This window comes from Chrysemys picta, chromosome 2, assembly GCF_011386835.1.
Source record: "Chrysemys picta bellii isolate R12L10 chromosome 2, ASM1138683v2, whole genome shotgun sequence".
Classification (NCBI taxonomy): Eukaryota; Metazoa; Chordata; order Testudines; family Emydidae; genus Chrysemys; species Chrysemys picta.
This window is the reverse complement of record NC_088792.1, coordinates 226,940,209-226,957,614: the sequence shown is the minus strand read 5'-3', so window position 1 is coordinate 226,957,614 and position 17,406 is coordinate 226,940,209. Positions and strand designations below refer to the sequence as shown.

The window sequence follows — 17,406 nt, the reverse complement described above, 5'->3', positions numbered from 1 at the left end:
GAATGCACCCTGCTCGGGCACTGAGGGGCCAGGCGTGGCATGTCCCAGTGCTTTCTTTGCTGGCTGCAGCCTGTAAACCTGCCTGCAGCTGGGGCTTTCCACGGGGAACAGGGACACTGGGGGGGGGGGAGGAGGGGGAGGGAGAAGGCTGCACAGTTCCTCTTCTTGCAATCTCCAGGCTGCAGACTCAGAGCCAATAAATTAATTACTAGTGGAACCCCTCTTCCAAAGAAGTCGTCAATAAGCAGCATGACAATTGCTAATATCCAAATTCTATTAACATTCAAGTCAATGGGACAGAATTGGTTCTTGGGAAAATGTTGCTAATAACTGAAAGTCGTCTTTATCAGGATGGCATCCACTGTATAACCAAACATGTGAATGCAAAGTTAGAGGATCTCTCAAAAGATAGCTGGGATGGAGGTACTTATAGGTGAAATGGAGTTTACAACTTAGCTATAAAGCCCCATTGTGGTTCAGATGCTGGTCCTTGCACACAGGCTGTGTGTTTGAAAAAACTATTTGAAGGTACAGACTACTCCCCTTGTGAACTCAGGTTAAAGACAAAATAAGCTTACAGTTAGGGCCCTACCAAATTCAAGGTCCATTTTATTCAATTTCACAGTCACAGGATTTTTTAAATCGTCAATTTCCTGATTTCAGCTATTTGAATCTGAAATTTCATGGTATTGTAATTGTAAGGGTCCTGACTCAAAAAAGAGTTGTGGGGGCGGGTTTGCAAGGTTACTGTGTGTGCGCGCGCATGGGGGGAGGGGAGAGACTGCTACCCTTACTTCTGCACTGCTGCTGGCGCTGCCTTCAGAGCTGGGCAGCTGCAGAGTGGCGGCTTCTGCCCAGAAGCCCAGCTCTGGGGGCAGAACTGCCGTCATCAGCAGCGCAGAAGGAAGGATGGCATGGTATGGTATTGCCACGTGTACTTCTGCGCTGCTGCCTGCAGAGCTGGGCCCTCAGTCAGCAGCCGCCACTCTTCAGCTGTTCAGCTCTGAAGGCAGCACAAAAGTAAGGATGGCAATACCGCAACCCCCATAAAATAATCCTCTGATCCCCCCTGCAACTTCCTTTTGGGTCAGGACCCCCAATTTGATAAACACTGGTCTCCCCCTTGAAATCTGTATAGTATAGGGTAAAAGCACAGAGAAGACCAGATTTCACAGTCCGGGACGCGTTTTTCCATAGCCGTGAATTTGGTAGGGTCCTACTTATGGTTAAAGATATGGCCAGCGGGTTCACAACTAAACTTGTCCCCTGGCCTGAGCCTGCCCCACTTCAGACTCTCGGCGTAACTTCTTTATACTGACTGTACAAGCTATAAAGCAGAATTACACTAACTAAATTCAGAGCCTTCCACAGCCATAACTTGGGCCAGAATATTTAGATATAAACCTGTAGTTACCCAAGTTCAGAAGTAAGTCCAAGGCAACAGAGTAGGAGTTCTCAAACTATGGTCTGCAGAACACTTTCTGATAGTAATATGCACTAACAAAACAGGAAGAAAACCACAAAATAAGTAAAGAATTGTAAGGAGATATTTACAGGAAGATCACAAAAACTGGTTCACAGAATGAAGACTCTCATATGTGTGTTAACGTAGTCTTTTTGTTGGTGAACTTTATCACGTGTTACTAAAAAACAAAGGTGTTTACTAATTGCTTTTAAGAGACTAGAACTTGAATAACTGACCTGCCAAAGCCAACACTGGCATTTCCATCCAAACCCAGAGCATTTGTGAAGTATATTAAGAAAAAAAATCCTACTATGGGTCCCATGAATGAAGACATTTGTGATGGTTATGCTTTCTCTTGCAGAAATTCACTTTTTAAAAAAAAGGTAATAAATACATATAACACTATTCAGTTGGAGAGTCTCTATTTGGAAATACAGGAAATGTTGGGTTTGATGCCACAAGCTTCAAGAACAGGAGGGGATTTATTAAAAGAAATAGACAGATATTTTTCTCATTATCTAGTTTATGCAACACATTTTCTCAAATCACTTATTTCTTAGACTTAGAAAAATATGGGTCCTTAAACTGAGTGCAGTTTTTAAGCCACTGTCACCATAGATAAACCCCTGACCAACACAAATTCAGGAAAAAGTAATTGAAGTTATATTTTGACAAATTTCAAATAAAAAATAAACACATGAATGATGGAAATATTCACGTTTAAGAAAGTTTAACCAAATGAGGAAACATGAACTTAGTAAGGGCTTCATGTCTGTCCATCACAAATATGAGAGGTGGGAAAAGGGGGAAGACAGAAAAATTCGCTGTCAGTAGCAAGTTTGTAAGTTAAAAAAAAAAAATTTGTTGAGCGCCTTCTGGACAGAATCAAGCAGTGGAGGAAACTCCACAGTTAAAACACAAACACTCAGCTATAATTAAATTGGTTATCCTCATAATGAAACAAAACTGAATATTAAAAATGCAGCAACTCTTTAAATACACAGGAAAAAATGATTTCATATCTATGAAAGGTTCACACTGCCACAACATGCTTCAGAGGTACTGTTAGAGATACATTTTATACCTAGCAAGTACTTACTACATATTCCTTCCCATCTTCTTATGGAGTTTTGTCTTTGTTCCTAAGAGTTACAGTGCTCAATTCATTTAACAGCAAAAACTGCACAATTTTTAAGTACTTTGAATATAAAAATTTAGAGGAACCATAGTGAATATTTAATCTTTACAGAAATAAATGCATTTAAATGTATATACAAAGAACACGTTTTTATTATGCTTACCGTATCCCATATCTGAAGTTTTATCTGTTTTCCATCAATTGTTATCATTCGAGCACCAAATTCTACACCTGAAGAGATTTTAAGAGTTACAGTGTTACTACCCAAGAGGGAAAAATCTATCCAACATGAAATTAAACAGGTGGGGTAGACTTAACTCAACTTTGTAACCATAGGAAGCAACCTTGCAGTGCACTTTTACTTTATATTATACTTTAGTTTAGTGGTTCTCAACACACAGCCCAATCAGCACACAGCTACAGCTCAGGGCCACACAGAGAGCTACATATGCAGCCCACAATGGTAAACAGGTTGAGAACCATTGCTCTAATTGCTTTCCTATATTGCTTTTAATGCTTTAAACATGCATTGCTTTTTCTAAATCTTCCAAAAGTCTTAATAAAAAGGTGTTTCCTTAGTTCACGTGGGTGAAAAACAAACAAACCACCCATGTGTCTGTTTAGGCTTACACAGGAAATTAAAGATAAACATACAACCCTACTCATTTTTGTTCTCTATACCCAAGATTGTTACTGGAATGCTATAATTAATGTTGATTTTCATTACTTTTTCAAAATATAGATTCATACACATTTTAAATAAGCAAGGCTAAACCACAGAAATTCAAACAGTAACAAAGACAAAGTAAAAATTCTGACCATTTGTCGTTAGTACAGCAATAAAAGCATGAAGTAAATATTGCTAACACTGTATAATCGATATCTGTAAAGAATTTCATAGTTTCTCAACTGTAAATAGTTTCTTTTTTGACGGACAGGGTCAATTTCTAACTAGAGAAGTTTGTGCTTATATTACAATTTAACAGCTTGATGAATCAAAGTAAAATTGTAGAAATTTTGAGCACTAATCAAAGTATCTCAAGGCTCCCGTTAGCTTCCCCCACTATAACTGCTAAATACCCAAAATAAAAACAAAAAAACAACCTGGTAAAAATGAGATTAGTTTGAAAAATAAATGAATTTTACTCAAGGTTGGATTAAGTTGGCAATGTTTATTGATGAGTGTAAGAGATTGTGAAAGTGACCATAGTCCGTGAAATACAGCTCCTTAACAGGCCAGTTTAACAAACATCATAAACTGTACCAATAGTACTAACACATCATAACAGCAAAAGATTGATGCTGCCCACCTGAGCAGCACTATTTACATGTGAAAGAGACTTGTTGAGTGTACATGGCACATCAACAAGATGGGATCTGGGGCATTTCTTCAGTACATAAGCACAGGACTATTTCTTAACAGACGCTTCAACAGTTCTGGTAAATACTGTGGGAAAAGTTTTCAAACTTGGTGTCAGATTATGCTCCTCAACTCAGGGTTAGGCCCCTAAATAGAAGTGATCTTACTTTTAAAGCTGCTGAACTCTCACTGTCATAACAAAGTCAATGGGTTCTGCAGGTACTCACTACTACTGGAAAATAAGGATTTAGTAGTTTAGTTTTAGGCACTCAATTTGAAAATTTTGGCTAGTGTCTGCAGACACGCAAGGGTGGGATTTTCAAAGGAGCTTAAGGAAGTTATACACCAAATCCCATTGAAAGTTGGAACTTTAATACCCAGAGGTACATTTGAAAATCGCAGCCTAAGTCTCTTTCTACAGCAGTGATACTCAGACCTCAGTGGTTCAGGAGCCAAATTAGCAAATCAACGTTACCCGAAAGAGCCAAGTAGTGTGAAGTCGTTGTTTCATTTACTATAGTACTAGATATTAATATTTGAACAGTATGACAGTGGAAATATTTAGTTTTTTAATAAATATATTATGCTCACAGCAAAATGACTGACCAAGTATTGCTATTTTATTAACTACAATTGGTTAACATAGTAAAAGCATGCTGGGAGAAAGTACACATGGGTGGCATAGCCTGAGAGAATTGTGGTGGGTGGGTAGGGTACCTGGGGCAAACTCTTCCCATTCTTTCCTTTCCCCATCAGGCTCTTAAGTTCTGTTCCTATCCCCCATTTTGTCCTTCTATAGGCCCAGACATTTTAACAACTCCAGATCTCACCCACCCCCCCAACCCCCTCCCCCGACACCCTTCCTGTCAGCAACTGCCTTCTCCCAGGTCTCCAATGCTGGCTGCTGGTGAGGTAGGCAGAGCAGGCACTGTAGTCATCATGGGAACCGCAGCTCTTTACCATCACTCAGATGGGAACAGAAGAATCCAGCTAGCTGCAGAAATACGTGACAGGGTGGCAAATGCATGAATCTTATTCAAAATTTGACATACATGACTGCCCTGGTCTTGAAAGAGAGATGACAAGAAGTCTGCTTCCAAAGACAAGTCCTGGTTCTTTATTCAACCAACCTACCTGGTTCCAAAACTAGGGGGAACAAAGCTGCTGCTAAGGCGGACAGTTTGAAGTACTTCAGAGACAGCTGCGTACAACGACTGGGAGGTCTGTCAAGAGACAGACCATCTTGCACTGTTCTGCTAAAAGAGGAATGGTTGTTTGTTTTGCACTTGTCCATTTTAAGTACTCCCACAGGAGAGGAGCTTCATTAATCTAAGAGAAACTATGCTAGAGAATGGAAAGCAAAAGAGGGTACAGACTCATGTTGTCCGTCCTGTGCAAGACTGAGCATAATTGTGGACACTACCTTAACAGGGACCTTGAAATAACCTAAATTGTAGTTAAAAGATTCTGCAATTTTATTATTGGCTGGTGCCTGTTCAAGCATAGCTTAAATAAAACTCATCTGAAGACCAGCCTTCTCCACAAGAGAAATATTACTTCCCATACCATGCATCAGAAGTATCCATCTGCTTCACAGTGGAAAGTAATAAATGAAAATTTGTTTCATATGAAAAAAATCGAAGTCACAGCTAATACATTCCCTCCCAGCTCACTCATTTCATTTACCTCTTCCACCATCAGACACACCTCTTACACATGCAACCTCCCCATCATGTCCGTCCAGCTGCACAACCAGGCCTCAAACCTTCCCCTTCCAGGTGATAATTATACCCACAATTCAACCTTTTGCCATCAGGAAACTCTATACAATTTCTCATCTAGTAAACACAAAAGTTTTTATTTGTTGAAGTCTGCTTTGTTTTTAATCTTAATTTTATGCTCATGGCAAATGGCAGAGCGCCCTGGAGACTGAAGTCTGACCCACTGAGCAAATGCAAGCTCTGCACATCATTCTACTAATGTGCTTCAAGCCTGACCAGTTTCTATGCCCACTCAATCTATGGCCTTCCTGCAGAGGCAGCCAAGGAGGTTGCAAATTATGAATGTGGAGCACTTTTGTGATGTGAATATTTGCCCACTAAGAACTGGATTAGCATCTTATTTCACATCAGTTATGATATAGCCAGCAGACAGCAAAGATACACGATTTGTGCCACAATAAAAAAAAACAGCAATTAAGTGAAAGGATATACAACCCATAGCCAACATGTTGAGGCACCTAGCTGTCCATCACCCTTAAAAATATATTCTTATTTTTAAATACCTTTTGAATAGAATATTTAATAGGAAGAACTTACCAATAGTTAGGTCATGCACTGGTTGAAACCTTTTGTCTGTAAACTGTAACAATAAACATGATTTCCCAACACCTGAAAGAGAGAATATTTTCTTCAAGCAAATTCAAAAACTTTACTTAAGCTGCCGCAATTAAAACCTAATTTATAACTCATTTAAAACAATATATATCATTAGACAATTTATCATTAGACCCCATTTTGATATACAGGACCTGACATTTGTTTATCCAAGTCATATTATATTAGAATATAATTATATCCTTGTCTTACATATTTTTAAAAAATTCACAAGTGAGTGTCTGGAAAATGACGACCACAATTTTAAGATTAACAGTTAAAATAATACACTTTATCTTTCATTCTCTCATACTGTAATGTGAACGGCACTTTGCCCTCTCAGTACCCTACAAATAGTTTCTCTATCACTTCCATTTGCACTTTTACCTTTCGCTCTTCCATATCCCTTCCTTCATGCTGCTTACATATTGCCAGATACATGCCTGCTACCTTTAAAATGTGGCCAGAATAATCTGATTGACAACCTACCAAACAGAGAAAAAGCAGAGCACACCAGGAACTCCAATCCTACAGTGATTTTTCAGTGTGTCTGGGATAGCGATCCTGGCGGTGGGGGCAGAACAGAGGGAATGTAATTGAACAGCCTACATGAATGGGACGGAAAAATCACTAACACTTTTACAAGATTTTGTTGCATTATAGCAGAACAAGGCCATAAGAATGATACCACAAAGTAGAAGGTCCAGAAAAAAATGCACTTAAGTTATATAAAGACATAACTTCATCAGCAGACACAGCTGCTGCCTGCCAACAGTGTAGAACACGGACCTTTCAGCTTTCTTTTCTTTAAGTTTTACACGCTTCTAGGAAATGTGGTATTTTGCTTTAGTTACATAATTCAGCTAGTTATAATCAAAAATATCAGGAGGATGTAAATAGGTAAAAACTGAGGCAAATTTAAATGCAAGAGGAATGAAGTCTCTCAGAAATGGATAGAGGGGGACAGTTAAGCGGCAAGATTCCCTAGTTAACACTTGGTTGCAGTTTTTCATTAAATTAGTTGTTAATCTTTCCAGCTGGCTAGGAACAAATACTTTTATTAATAGATTTATACAGTCATCTGAAATCCTCCAAGCATTTTGCCTGTAGGAATCACAGCAACTGTACACATCAGGGTAGAGAAAAGTAGCTTGTCTAATTAAAGTCACAGGAAGACTTTTGGTAAAGTATCCTTGTTGGAAATGAAATCCCTCTATGATGTTAATACAAGCCTAAAATGCAACAGTCCAAAGGTCTGAGTTGCTAACTATGTCGCTGACCAAGCTTTCACACAAGTCTTGTCCTTGTTCCTTTGTAGCAATGTATTCAGATTGAAAATTAATTCAGACTTAGCTAAACAAAGTGACACTATTAGGCAGTTTAAACCACAGCTTGAAAAAAATCATTTATGGTAAGGGGGAAGTTTTTCCTGGAGAACATAGGAGGCTCAAGCCATCAATTTCTGCTGAATTTGGGATTACATTTCAAATTAATAAAATTTCTAGAATTTACGGTTAAGATATCCTTCTAAATTGAATCTAATATAAAACAATGTAGTTTTGTCTTCCTAAATCTGCAGACAGCTGTAGTCACTCTGCTACTGCTCAGACTTACTAAGCAGCAGGAGAATGAAACTAAAGCCTTGTTTACACTGGAAAGTTTCTGCACAGTAAAGCAGCTTTCTGCGCGGTAACTCCCAAGGTGTACACACTGCCAAGCCGCTTAGTGTGCGGAAACTGCACAGTTCTGGCGCTCTAAAAAACCACCTCGAGAGGCGTACAGCTTTCTGCGCCGGGGCTACAGCGTTGAGATGCCAATGTAGACACTGTGGCACTTACAGCGCTGTGATTGGCCTCTCGGAGGTATCCCACAATACCAGTTCTCACCTCTCTGGTCATCAGTTTGAATGCTACTGCCCAGCCCTCAGGTGACCAACCCTCAGCCCCACACCATACATGCCTTTGCAAATTTGAAAGTCCCCTTCCTGTTTGCTCTGATTCATGCAGTGGTCTCAGCGCATCTTTCCAGGTGGCCATGCCTGCTCCACGCACCAGGCGATCCCCCACTTGGAGCAATGCCGAGCTGCTGGACCTCATCGGCATTTGGGGAGAGGAGGTTGTGCAGTCCCAGCTGCGCTCCAGCTGTAGGAATTATGATACCTACGGACAGATTTCATGATGCATGATAGAAAGGGGCCATGACTGGGACAAACTGCAGTGTAGGGTAAAAGCTGCCGGTTCTACAAAGAGCTGGATGCGATACTCGGTGGCGACCCCACCTCCACTGCGAAGGACCCTGTGGATACTTTGCTGGCTCGCGTGCCAGTTGAGAATGGCTCGAGCCAGGAGGAGGAAATCTTGTACGAAGAGAAGGAAGAGGACCCAGAGGCAGAGGATGACTCGCTGGCCAAAGATGCATGCAACCAGGAGTTTTTTTCTACCCTGGAGGAGCCTAGCCACTCACAGCAGTTGTATCTTGAAAAAGTGCAAACAGGGAAGGCCCCTAGTAAGTGGATCTGATTTTGTGAATTGCTGAAGCAAGTTGTTGGGGATAGGAGCGTTGCAAAAAGCAGGCTTGTATCCCACCGCATGCACAGTCTGAGTGGCAGAACAGACTGTTGATAGACTCCCTCACTTCATGGGAATCTCCAGAAAACTCCTGCAGAGATAATGGGCAATCCACTGCCACAGATTCCTCGGCAGTGCTGCTTTGTTTCTTGCCCCATTAATGGTAACTTTCCCGCATCACTGTGCCATCACGGAGGGACGGATGGGAGAACAGTTGCTGTACACAGGAGAGCCGCATAGGTGCCAGGGCGGAAGCCGGAGGCTTGGAGAAGACCCTCCCCTTGATTCCCTGCTCACCCTCAGCAGCGAGATATCTTCCATAATGATCACCTCCTGTGGAAAGTGTGTGAACAGGAATGATTATTAGGCCTCCCCCTACAGTGCTGGCTCTCCCCAAGAGCCACGTGCCCAGTGTACAGCAGGGTACAGGAAGAGTGATTTACACTGACCCTGCGACTACTCACCATTTTGGGGGTCTTGTGGCTCATGTGTGCTTGCCTGGGGTCAGCCAGTTAGTGACAGGTGTGAGAGTACTGGCTGTGTTTTAAAGCACTAAATCAGTGTTGTCTGTGTTGCAAACAATATTGCTTCTGTAAAATGTTGCATTTAAATTTCACAAAGATCTTGGGAGCCCAGCCTCCCTCTTTGTTATCGGCGGCAGAAAGCGGCCAAGAAGAACTAAGGAGGACTTTCTCCGTGAGGTCATGATGCACTCTGCCACCAAGAAAAAGGACACTTAAGAGCGCCACGTGGACACGCTTCAGCCGAGAAGTGTGCTGCTTACCAGGAGCTGGGATTCACGATTTGACGGAGAGACTGCCGAGACTCATCAAGCCCTCGGATTGCTACCCCTTCCTGCTTCTCCACGTGGGCACCAATGATACTGCCAAGAATGACCTTGAGCAGATCACTGCAGACTACATGGCTCAGGGAAGAAGGATAAAGGAGTTTGAGGGGCAAGTGGTGTTCTCGTCCATCCTCCCTGTGGAAGGAAAAGGCCTGGGTAGAGACTGTCGAATCGTGGAAGTCAACAAATGGCTACACAGATGGTGTTGGAAAGAAGGCTTTGGATTCTTTGACCACAGGATGGTGTTCCAAGAAGGAGTGCTAGGCAGAGACGAGCACCACCTAACGAAGAGAGGGAAGAGGATCTTCACAAGCAGGCTGGCTAACCTAGTGAGGAGGACTTTAAACTAAGTTCATCGGGAGAAGGAGACCAAAGCCCTAACGTAAGTGGGGAAGTGGGATACCGGGAGGAAGCACGAGCAGGAGAGCGCAAGAGGGGAGGACTCCTGACTCATACTGAGAAAGTGGGATGATCAGAGAGTTATCTTAAGCGCCTATACACAAATGCAAGAAGTCTGGGAAACAAGCAGGGAGAACTAGAAGTCCTGGCACATTCAAGGAACTATGATGTGATTGGAATAACAGAGACTTGGTGGGATAACTCCCATGACTGGAGTACTAGCATGGATGGATATAAACTGTTCAGGAAGGACAGGAAGGGCAGAAAAGGTGGGGGACTTGCATTGTATGTAAGAGAGCAGTATGACTGCTCAGAGCTCTGGTATGAAACTGCAGAAAAACCTGAGTGTCTCTGGATTAAGTTTAGAAGTGTGAGCAACAAAGGTGATGTCGTTGTGGGAGTCTGCTATAGACCACCAGGCCAGGGGGATGAGGTGGACGAGGCTTTCTTCCGGCAACTAACAGAAGTTACTAGATCAGAGGCTTGATCTCTGCTGGGAGAGCAATACAGTGGTGCACAGACAATCCAGGAAGTTTTTGGAAAATGTAGGGGACAATTTCCTGGTGCAAGTGCTGGAGGAACCAACTAGGGGAAGAGCTCTTCTTGACCTGCTGCTCACAAACAGCGAAGAATTAGTAGGGGAAGCAAAAGTGGACGGGAACCTGGGAGGCAGTGACCATGAGATGGTCAAGTTCAGGATCCTGACACAAGGAAGAAAGGAGAGCAGCAGAATATGGACCCTGGACTTCAGAAAAGCAGACTTTGACTCCCTCAGGAAACTGATAGGCAGGATCCCTTGGGAGAATAGCATGAGGGGAAAAAGAGTCCAGGAGAACTGGCTGTATTTTAAAGAATCCTTATTGAGGTTGCAGGAACAAACCATCCCGATGTGTAGAAAGAATAGTAAATATGGCAGGCGACCAGCTTGGCTTAACAGTGAAATCCTTGCTGATCTTAAACACAAAAAAGAAGCTTACAAGAAGTGGAAGATTGGACAAATGACCAGGGAGGAGGAGTATAAAAATATTGCTCAGGCATGCAGGAGTGAAATCAGGAAGACCAAAGCACACTTGGAGTTGCAGCTGGCAAGAGATGTTAAGAATAATAAAAAGGGTTGCTTCAGGTATGTTAGCAACAAGAAGAAAGTCAAGGAAAGTGTGGGCCCCTTACTGAATGAGGGAGGGATGTGGAAAAAGCTAATGTACTCAATGATTTTTTTGCCTCTGTTTTCACGAACAAGGTCAGCTCTCACACTGCTGCACTGGGGCAGCACAGCATGGGGAAAAAGGTGACCAGCCCTATGCGGAGAAAGAAGTGGTTCAGGACTATTTAGAAAAGCTGGACAAGCACAAGTCCATGGGGCCGGATGCGCTGCATCCGAGGGTGCTAAAGGAGTTAGCAGACGGGATTGCAGAGCCATTAGCCATTATCTTTGAAAACTCATGGTGATTGGGGGAGGTCCCGGATGACTGGAAAAAAGCTAATATAGTGCCCATCTTTAAAAAAGGGAAGGAGGAGGATCCGGGGAACTACAGGCCAGTCAACCTCACCTCAGGCCCTGGAAAAATCATAGAGCAGGTCCTCAAGGAATCAATTCTGAAGCACTCAGAGGAGAGGAAAGTGATCAGGAACAGTCAGCATGGATTCACCAAGGGCAAGTCATGCCTGACTAACCTAATTGCCTTCTATGACAAGATAACTGGCTCTGTGGATGAGGGGAAAGCAGTGGACGTGTTATTCCTTGACTTTAGCAATGCTTTTGTTAGTGTCTCCCACAGTATTCTTGCCAGCAAGTTAAAGAAGTATGGGCTGGATGAATGGACTAGAAGGTGGATAGAAAGTTCGCTAAATCATCAGGCTCAACGGGTAGTGATCAATGGCTCCATGTCTAGTTGGCAGCCGGTATCAAGCGGAGACCCCAAGGGTCGGTCCTGGGGCCAGTTTTGTTCAATATCTTCATTAATGATCTGGAGGATGGCATGGACTGCACCCTCAGCAAGTTTGCAGATGACACTAAACTGGGAGGAGTGGTAGATATGCTGGAGGGTAGAGATAGGATACAGAGGGAACTAGACAAATTAGAGGACTGGGCCAAAAGAAATCTGACAAGGTTCAACGAGGACAAGTGCAGAGTCCTGCACTTAAGACGGAAGAATCCCATGCACTGCTACAGACTAGGGACCGAATGGCTAGGCAGCAGTTCTGCAGAAAAGGACCTAGGGGTTACAGTGGATGAGAAGCTGGATATGAGTCAACAGTGTGCCCTTGTTGCCAAGAAGACTAATGGCATTTTGGGCTGTATAAGTAGGGGCATTGCCAGCAGATCAAGGGATGTGATCATTCCTCTCTATTCTGCATTGGTGAGGCCTCATCTGGAGTACTGTGTCCAGTTTTGGGCCCCACATTACAAGAAGGATGTGGAAAAAATTGGAAAGAGTCCAGCGGAGGGCAACAAAAATGATTAGGAGGCTGGAGCACATGACTTAAGAGGCGAGGCTGAGGGAACTGGGATTGTTTCGTCTGCAGAAGAGAAGAACGAGGGGGGATTTGATAGCTGCTTTCAAAGGGGGTTCCAAAGAGGATGGATCTAGACTGTTCTCAGTGGTACCAGATGACAGAACAAGGAGTAACGGTCTCAAGTTGCAGTGGGGGAGGTTCAGGTTGGATATTAGGAAAAACTTTTTCCATTAGGAGGCTGGTGAAGCACTGGAATGGGTTACCTAGGGAGGTGATGGAATCTCCTTCCTTAGAGGTTTTTAAGGTCAGGCTTGACAAAGCCCTGGCTGGGATGATTTAGTTGGGGATTGGTCCTGCTTTGAGCAGGGGGTTGGACTAGATGACCTCCTGAGGTCCCTTCCAACCCTGATATTCTATGATACTAGCTCTTCAAACTGAGCAGCTCCACATCTGCCCTCCCCTGCAGCTGCTGTCGCAAAACTCTTTCCCCTGCGCCCCAAACACACCGCCAACACACTATTATTAACCTCCTGGCTCCACTCTCTACCCACAGCATTCCACTCCTCCCTCCTCACAGTCCAGCACTGTAGCCTCCCACTACCCACTGCACTCAACACCCATCCCTCTGTAGTTTGGCCCTGCTGAAGTACAGCACCCACTGCATTGTACTCCAAAGGAGAAGGTTGGGTATGATCCCTGGACATACACAAATCTGTAGCCATCCCGGGACCCCTCCTCCTCAGACCTTCCCTTTCCCCATTCCCCTCATTGCTGATCATTTTTTTCATTTAACTCTCTCCTCTGGTTGTTGTCTTTCAATACAAAAATTGTGTTTGTTTGAAAATAATCTTTATTCTATTAAGTGAAAGCAAAAAGAACACTGCAAAGCAACATAGATTCATAGATTCTAGGACTGGAAGGGACCTCGAGAGGTCATCGAGTCCAGTCCTCTGCCCGCATGGCAGGACCAAATACTGTCTAGACCATCCCTGATAGACATTTATCTAACCTACTCTTAAATATCTCCAGAGATGGAGATTCCACAACCTCCCTAGGCAATTTATTCCAGTGTTTAACCACCCTGACAGTTAGGAACTTTTTCCTAATGTCCAACCTAGACCTCCCTTGCTGCAGGTTAAGCCCACTGCTTCTTGTTCTATCCTTAGAGGCTAAGGTGAACAAGTTTTCTCCCTCCTCCTTATGACACCTTTTTAGATACCTACACCCTACAAACAATCACAAGAGTGAAATGCCTGCAAGGAAATTATTTAAAAACACCATAATATAAGCTCAAACTAAACACATACCCCAAATTAAAAATAAATAAATAAATAAATTAATAAAAAAAAAACAGTAAGAACAGCAAAAAATGCAATCATAGCTAAACGGCAGAGTAAACAAGGCGATTAAAGGCAAAAAGATATCCTTTAAAAATTTGAAATCAAATACTACCGAGGAAAATAGAAAGGAACAAACTCTGGCAAGTCAAGCATAAAAGTATAATTAGGCAGGCCAAAGAAGAATATGAGGAGCAAATAGCAAAAGACACAAACTAAAAACAAAAACAAAAAACTTTTGAAGTACACCAGAAGCAGGAAGCCTGCCAAACAATCAGTGGGGGAACTGGACGATAAAGGTGCTAACGGAGAACTTAAGGAAGACAAGGCCATTGAGAAGCTAAATGAAATCTTTGCATCAGTCTTCATTGCAGAGTATGTGAGGGAGATTCCCATACCTGAACCATTCTTTTTGAGTGACAATCCTGAGGAACTGTCCCAAATTGAGGTGTCAATAAAGGAAATTTTGCAACAAAATGATTAAACAGTAATGAGTCACCAGGACCAGATAGTATCCACCCAAGAGTTCTGAAGGAACTCAAATGTGAAATCACAGAACTACTAACTATGTTATATAACCTATTGTTTAAATCAGCCCCTGTACCAGATGACCAGCAGATAACTAATGTAATTCCGGTTTTTAAAAAAGGCTCCAGAGGCAATTCTGGCAACCACAGGCCAGCAGGCCTAACTTCAGTAACAAGCAAATTAGCTGAAACTATAGTACACAACAGAATTATCAGACACATAGATTAACATGATATGTTGGGGAAGAATCAACATGGCTTTTGTAAAGGGAAATCATGCCTCACCAATCTATTAGAATTCTTTGAGAATGTCAACAGGTGTGATTCAATTGATATAATGTACCTGGACTTCCAGAAAACCTGTCATAAGGTCCCACACCAAAAGCTCTTAAGCAAAGTAAGCAGTCATGGGACAAGACAGAAGGTCCTCTCATGGATCAGTAACTGGTTTAAAGATAGGAAAGAGAGGGTAGGAACAAATGGCCAGTTTTCAAACTACGAAGTGATAAATGAGATCTATATTGGGACCAGTGCTGTTCAACATGTTCATAAATGATCTGGAAAAAGAGTAAACAGTGCAGATGACACTAACTTATTCAAGATCATTAAGTCCAAAGCTGACTGCGAATAATTACAAAAGAATTTCACAAAACTGGGTGACTGGGCAACAAAATGGCAGATGAAATTCAGTGTTGATAAGTGCAAAGTAGTGCACACTGGAAAACAATCCAAACTATACATACAAAATGATGGGTTCTAAATTAGCTGCTACCACTCAAGAAAGATCTTGGAGTCATCATGGATAGTTCTCTGAGAACATCGGCTCAATATCCAGCGGCAGTCAAAAAAACTAACAATATTAGGAACCATTAGGAAAGAGAAACTAAGATAGAAAATATCAGAATGCCATGCCTTGAATGTAACCTAAACATTGCAGCATTACAGACGCTCCCCGACTTACGCAAGCGTTCCGTTCCGGAACACTTTGCGTAAGTCGGGAACGTATACCCGACAATTACGCACACAAAAAAAACCTTAGGGAACTTATTCCGTAAGTGCGGATTTGTGTAAATCGGATTTGCGTAACCCGGGGAGTGTTTGTAATCTATCCCATAAAGACAAGAATGTGAAACTACTAGTGTGCGTTTTTATTGTCAAACTGATTGAAAGGCAAAACACCAACAGCATAAATAGTGAAAAGTAAATGAGTTTTCAACATAGTCATTCCATTATAACAACAGGAAATTTTAGAGGTGACGTATCCTCCCCCCCCATTCCATGTGTTTCTCTGAAGTATAAAGACAACATGAAAGGTTGGTGGAAGGAGGGGGCCCTACTTGTTTTGATGGAAGACTTGGAGTCATCGTTTGTTCTACCACCTCAACTAAAAGGGCAAGTGTGCTGAATCTTCAGCCAAATCTTCCTTTTTAACCATATTAGTCAATCAATCAAGTGATAAAAAAAATAAAAAAACAAAATGTTAAAGTCTGACTAAAAATCTCTTTCCCTCAACTGCTCAGTTTCCACTCTTGGCTCTTGTGGAGACATCTGACTAGCTCTTCAGTCAGAGTATTCTAGACTACAATGTAAAACAAGCAGAAAACACTTAAAAGACAGCCTTTTAGGTGTCTGCCCTTTTTTGTTTATGATGTATATCAGTGGTGGGCAACCTGCTGTGGCCACAAGACAGTTTGTTTACATTGTCCATCCACAGGTACGGCTGCCTGCAGCTCCCAGTGGCTGCTGTTCGCTGTTCCCCGCCAACGGTATAATATGGTATTTTTGGTACAGAGGGGGTGGGGGGCTTCCTGCAGCCAGAGGAGGTTTCTGGAGTTGATCTGACCCAGCCCAGCTGCTCTGTGCAGGGGAGGGGAAACTCCATTTCTGACATCCTCGTCCTCCTCCTCCCTCTCTCCCCCCAGCTGGGATTAATGTCCCTGGGCAGCTGAGGCATCCACAGAACCCCCTTCCTTCCCTCCCCCACAGTGACTTATCTCTCCCCTGCCTGTGCTGCTTGGCAGGGGTGAATGAGCACTGTTGCAGCTTCTCTTTGCTTCCCCACAAAAACCATTTTTCTGCAGGGAAGCAAAGAGCATCTATGAGGGGTGGGGCAGAGTTTCTGCACAAGCACAGTGGTGCAGAATTCCCCCAGGAGTAACAATACCATCAACTCTATGGAAAGGACACTGGACAAGTGGAAATCCACTGAAATGAAGCATTTCTTCTCTAAAGATATACAAGTAATTCTCTTCTCTCAAGAAAATAAACCAATTTCAGTGGATTCCTCATCCTCAAGATTGAAGTCTACGCTATGTTAATAATTACTTTGCTACAGTAATGCCTAGATGCCCCAGCTTAGATCAGGCCCCATTATGCTAGGCTCTATTCAGATGCAGAGTAAAAAACAGTTGCTACCCCGTAGATGGACAAGACAAAAGATGGGGGAAAAAAGTATTTTTATAGATAGGAAACAGACACAGAGATTTGAGTGACTTATCCAAGGTTGACACACTGAGTCTGTAGCAGAGCCAGGAATTGAACACAGATCTCCTGAGTCCCAGCCCAGAGTCTTAACTACAAGACATCCCTTCCTCTCATTATTAGCATTTATGTTAGTAAGTGACACACATAATGAGGGATCACTTACATTTTCAACTGCTTATAATTAAAAAAAAAAAATCAAAGTTTGAACAAAAGTAGAGTAAAAATATACCATATTCTATAGATAGATAGATACATACTTTTTGTGGGGGGGAGGATAGGGGAACAGCGATAGTGACTTGGCAATTTGAAAAAAAACTGAATTTGTATAAGACTGTCTATGGGGCATATATGCCTTTCTGTAGTCCGGGAAAAGTTAACTGTGATTTTTGAAAATCATAAAGGTTTTTATGAAGGATGATGCACATACTCACTAGATAAGTGGTGGGCAAC

General features: G+C 42.5%; 1 protein-coding gene across 1 annotated transcript in view; it reads right to left on the bottom strand.

The window, feature by feature from the left end:
• RAB2A (RAB2A, member RAS oncogene family) overlaps positions 1–17,406 on the bottom strand; it is a 79,642-nt gene that overhangs the window by 51,996 nt on the left and 10,240 nt on the right. Inside the window, exons 2-3 of the mRNA XM_005288122.5 lie at positions 6,282–6,353; positions 2,767–2,834 (exon numbers count right to left, since the gene is read on the bottom strand). Coding sequence (XP_005288179.1) covers positions 2,767–2,834; positions 6,282–6,353 — 140 coding nt within the window. The remainder of the gene's footprint in view (positions 1–2,766; positions 2,835–6,281; positions 6,354–17,406) is intronic.